Consider the following 5,014-nt stretch of genomic DNA (forward strand, 5'->3'; position numbering starts at 1 on the left):
TGGGAGTCCCCTGGCCACTCTTTACTCTCACATTGCCTCCTTTGACCTAAGGGTATTAAGGGTGGCTGCGAATTGTTGAGACAACTTAACAGAATGCTGGGGGTATCTTGCGATGGTCTTGCATCTCATGCAAGAGGGAGGCGTCAGTAACAATGCTCCCAGCCGCTTCATGTTACTGAAACTGGGGTAAATTGCTGAATAGGCTGAAAAGGCTGTAGTATTTTAAAATTTAATTACTGTCTCTAGAGAAAACGATTTTTTGAAAAGTCTAAATGATGGAAGCATTCCCAAACATCAGAGGCAATCTAACTGATTGTTGGAGTGTTCCATGAACTTTTATACTCATTTTTCAACCTCCTCTTACAATAACAGCAGGATGATGAAACAGGAACGAGACCGCCTGATGCAACAAGGAGCCTTAGGGGGACTCCCCACACAGGTAAACCTGCTTCCTGTAGCGGCTTCCAATTCCAATACACCCAGTGAGGATGAAGGCTCTGGACAGGATGACATCCGCAAAAGGGGTTCGGAGTCGGACACTGGGGACGAAATGCCGGCCCAAAAGCGCCGAACTCTGAGAGACGGAGAGGAGGTGGAGGGCGTGGTCAGTGGTATCACTAAACTGGTGGAGTTTTGCTCTAAAGATATCAAGTAAGAAGATTTTGGTACCGTTTAATGTTTGTTACGCCCTCCTTTCTTGTCACTGTAAGCCCCTCTTTCAATGTTCTAAGAGCAAAAACATGAAAACACACACTGTAAGTTGTAGCTGAAAAAGGCATTTTAACAGTGTTTGAAGTGGTGAAAATTGTAACAGGTCAGTGTTTTCTCATGCCGTTTCTTTAAACTCCACATTTGCCGAAGTTTCCTAAAATTTTTCGTGATGCGAGAGTTTAAGGCTTTAGATCGCTACGCTCAGCGAGGTTGTGACCTCCGAAGGATTGCCTTTATCAGAATTTAGTAGCAACCGACAGAGTTTGATTTGCATGAAAATTAACTTACAGATGAAACGCATTTTCAAAACAATGGTTTGGCACGAAGACTCGTTTTGAAACAGGCAGAGGGCAACTCGGAAATGCCCTATTTTATCGTACAGTGTGAATGGGACTAGACTAGATTTCCAAAATTCTTTTCTTCCAGTAGCCAACTCTCTCAGTCTCAAGTACAAGTTAAGCTAGAGCCTCCAGAAGACGGACCAATCATAGCGCTGAACGGTGACAGTGAGCCTGGAGACGACCATTACGATTCTACAGGCGTGAACGGAGACAGCTTCATGGAGACTGGGGTGAGCGAGGATGAAGTTAGGCAGTGGTAAGATGTATTAGCAGTTGGTGACTGTTAGTCGCAAGCCCATCAGTCGCTGTCTGTGGAAGAGGGGTGGGGGAAATGGTAGTTTAGGGCAAAGTTTCTTTTCCTGGGAGTGATTGAGTCCGTGATGTTCGTCCTGGAGTTCTGTGGTTTCGTCGTGCCAAGCTGGCATGACGCAAGTGATTAATGGTTAACTGCACAGTCACACGAGCCTTCTTGTCTTTACTCACCCAGTTCATAACTAGTGTACAGATGGTAGGCACATGTAACATGACTGTGATGTTATATACAGTCGTAAAATCTCATGGACTGAAGAGTATAGATACACAAATGATAAATTACAAACAATGGTATTTACTATAACTATACACGGCCAAATGAAACAGATAATGATACCGTGCTGATGATGATGACGGTGATGGTGACGGTGACGATGACGACGACGATAGTGACAAAGACGATGACGTTGATGATGGTGATGATGATGATGGTGTCATTTATGTCAGACTAGAATAGTTTTTTTTTTAATACCTTGAAACCCAACCTCTTTGTTGATCTTCTCCTAGACCCCGAAGTTGATTACGGAGTGCCGCATGAGAACGAACTACAATCGACGTACCATGACTGGAGGACAAGTTGAACTGACCGCGCTTGCGCAGTAAAAAGCGAAGACCCGAGTGTTAATGCTGTGAATGAAAAAAGTGAACACAATGTTGATATCGGTGTGATGAAGATATTTAAGGTGGCAATCAACCCCATTGTGATTAAATCTGTTCAGATATAAATGTTTTGCAATTGTCTAGGTAATGAGGTCAAGAAGTTAGAGAAAGAACAGCGATAGCAGAAAAATTATGAATTAAGTTAAGTTCGATGTAGACAAAAATGACACGATTTTTATTATATTTAAGGCGAGGAACGTTTAAAACATTTTTTACTGTCAAAGACAACAATGAGCATGAAGAATAATAGGATAATTAAGATATTGTTTTAATGAGCCAATGCAGGTATTTCACAATCTTTACCAAACCAAACATCTGAACCTACAACTGCAGTGTGATGATACAGCAGCCTTACAGTGGAAATCTCTGTGATCACATTTTACCCTTTCTGTCTCAAGCTACATTATGTAGAGAAATAAATTCTTCCTATAGTGATTTTCGTTTATCGTTTATTTCTTTTTATCATTTTACTTATTTTCCACAAATTTTAACTGGTTGATTGGCGACTATGTCGCCTGAATGTGACGGCCTACTAACAATTATTGTCTCGGCAAGTGATATTTGGGTACGTCAGATAAATACAAAGTCAGTGCGATCTTTAAACTGCATGTAAAGTTCAGAAAAACACTGGAGGTTGATTTAGTCGAATTCTTCCGTGATACTCTATTTAGCCCCTCTTCCCTTGCCCCTTTCCAAAACAACGATTACCGGCTCTGAAAGTTAGACTCGGTAAAGTTTGACGGTTTCTCCAAGGGAACCATCACAACAGTTATTGCTTTTAAAGGGAAAAGCCTTCTTTTTTATTTACCTAATAAAATAAAATTGTTTAGACTGAATGGTTCAGAGAACACCACTTACTGCGGTCTGACTTTTTAAGTAAGAACTGCTAAGGAAAGCTTTCAACAACTGCTTCCCATTTTCGAGGCCCCATAGCCAACAAAAAGCAAACACCGCGAGAAAAAGAAGGTATCGCAGTTTCATTTTTCAGTTGAGCATCTATAAAGTACCAACTGCAAGAAAACATTTTTCTCGTGAATTATAAATTTTACGCTCGTATTACTGCGTAGCATTGCTGAAACAAAACAAATCTAAAGAAAAAAGTTGCAACAGTGGATGCGTCATTTTTATGGTGGAAAATGCCTCGCTCAAATAAGGGCCAAGAGGGGCAACCAAATCCCTTCCCTGCCCTTCTTGATTTAGTGACTGGCATAAAGAGAGTAAAGCACTGGGTATAAGCAACTTGAAATTTCTCGTGTGACGCATCTCGATAAGAACGTGTTGAAATTGTTGCGTACGCCTGTTGCGCGGTGCCTTGACAACCAAACTTTAAACAAATAAAGTAATCGCTCAAGTGGATGCTATAAGTACAAATCACTCGTTCAACCCTCGTCGAGTTTTACTAGAAAAACGGGCCTTTTTCATGCGATGCAATAGCACCTAGTGAGTGGAAAAAGAACTTTTGAGTCTAATCTGATACTTTCACTAATTTAATTTAATTTAAATGCGCATCGCACAACGTGGTAGTTTAATCCGACGCAGTAAGGTTTACAATGGTTAATTATTAAACAGGCTATACCTGCCGAGCGTATGAAGTCAAATTTGTGCTCTCTAAACGGTAAGAGAAAAAAACTAACAAAGTAAGCACCGCATCAGGCAGGTTAATCCGGAAAATAAACAGGCCGCGTTGGTCGTGAGTTGTTCCGGACTCAACCATCTCTCGTGCAGAGACGATTATTAAACAATGTCCCTACCGCTGGGCGACAAGACAAAGGTATTAGAAGCAACCGTAATTCTGCTGGTGTTCGAGGTTTAAATTTATCTCAAAGATTTGATAAGCAAAATGCCTGTTGATATTTTTGAAAAGGAACGCTTATTCCTGCTGGGCAAATATCAGCCTTGTTTACAAGAGAGGCGGGTGATGGGCTTAGTTGCGTGAGAAAAAGACAAAGAATTTTCCGCAAGTTTTGTTTGCGCTCGACGGGTGAATATCCCTCCCATATCAACGGATCATGCAAATACTGATTGTCACTCAACTCTATTGTGTTTCTTATAAAGTTGTAATTTTAGTCAACAGTAAATTTAGATCAGTCATTTCTCTACACAGTTGTGATTATGATTGATGATTATAATCTCTTAAACTTACATTCTCATGTATGTTAAAGGATTAAACGTTATCTCAGTGAACGACAATTTATAAACAGGTGGTGGAGTGGTGAGTCGTAGTTTTTGTTTTGAATTCCTACACATATGTAAGTCGTGCTCAGGATTATTTGTCTTGAAATAAAGGAAGCCACCCGGGGAATCCGCTTTCTGCTGTGGTTGCTAAGCACTGCCTGAGTCTCTACGTCAGCTCCAATAGTTTATTATTTTCCGCATTATCTCATTACAGTAGAAATCTGCGTGTAAGAGCCTAGTGGTTTAAGAACCGCCTGGAAGATATAAGCCATTTTAATACCCAAAAATATAAGAACCTGTTCAGCCAAACAAGATCAAGCAGGGTCTCAAATGTGGCTTTAAGTTAAATTATGATAAACGTTTTAACCAAGGACTGACTTGTTATACAGAGACAACACTTTATATACATTCTGTAATTAGTAGCATTTGTTAGGCTTATACTACAGTTGTGAATAGATACTACCGCTATATTTAAGGACCAAACCAAGTTTCTGGTAATCAACAACTATATCTCCTTCATAGAAATGAAGAACGTAACTAAGAAATTGCTTAGACTAAATTGCCAATAACCAAACCCAAAATACAAGAATCTATTTTGCTAGACTTCAAAAAAATGTAGGTTCTTACACGCGGGTTTTTCCTGTACCTGTGCGGTTGACGGTGTATCTGTGTTAGTGCTGAAAAATTAAGAGCTGATATTTCAGTTTTAGGCAAGTAAGTTTAAATGTAACTGAGAAATCAGTGTTCCTGTTCGCTAATAAGAATTAGAGTTCTCTTGAGTGGAAATTTGAAAATAAGGATTGTTTCATTGGTCA

At 40.0% G+C, this 5,014-nt stretch overlaps 1 protein-coding gene across 4 annotated transcripts in view; it reads left to right on the forward strand.

The window, feature by feature from the left end:
• The window catches only part of LOC110045154 (uncharacterized), a 13,961-nt gene extending 11,502 nt beyond the window's left edge, over window positions 1–2,459 (forward strand). For 3 of the 4 annotated variants that reach the window (XM_089276003.1, XM_089276005.1, XM_089276004.1), the window contains exons 14-16: window positions 373–651; window positions 1,138–1,282; window positions 1,872–2,459. In XM_089276003.1, coding sequence (XP_089132129.1) covers window positions 373–651; window positions 1,138–1,282; window positions 1,872–1,967 — 520 coding nt within the window. In that variant the 3' untranslated portion in view covers window positions 1,968–2,459. Of the gene's footprint in view, window positions 1–372; window positions 652–1,137; window positions 1,309–1,871 lie in introns of all 4 variants that reach the window. The other variant, XM_089276006.1, reaches the window with a different exon arrangement.
• The last annotated feature ends 2,555 nt before the right edge of the window (window positions 2,460–5,014 follow it).

This window comes from Orbicella faveolata, unplaced genomic scaffold (assembly GCF_042242905.1).
Source record: "Orbicella faveolata isolate gen_17 unplaced genomic scaffold, um_ofav_v1 contig_4, whole genome shotgun sequence".
Lineage (NCBI taxonomy): Eukaryota > Metazoa > Cnidaria > Anthozoa > Scleractinia > Merulinidae > Orbicella > Orbicella faveolata.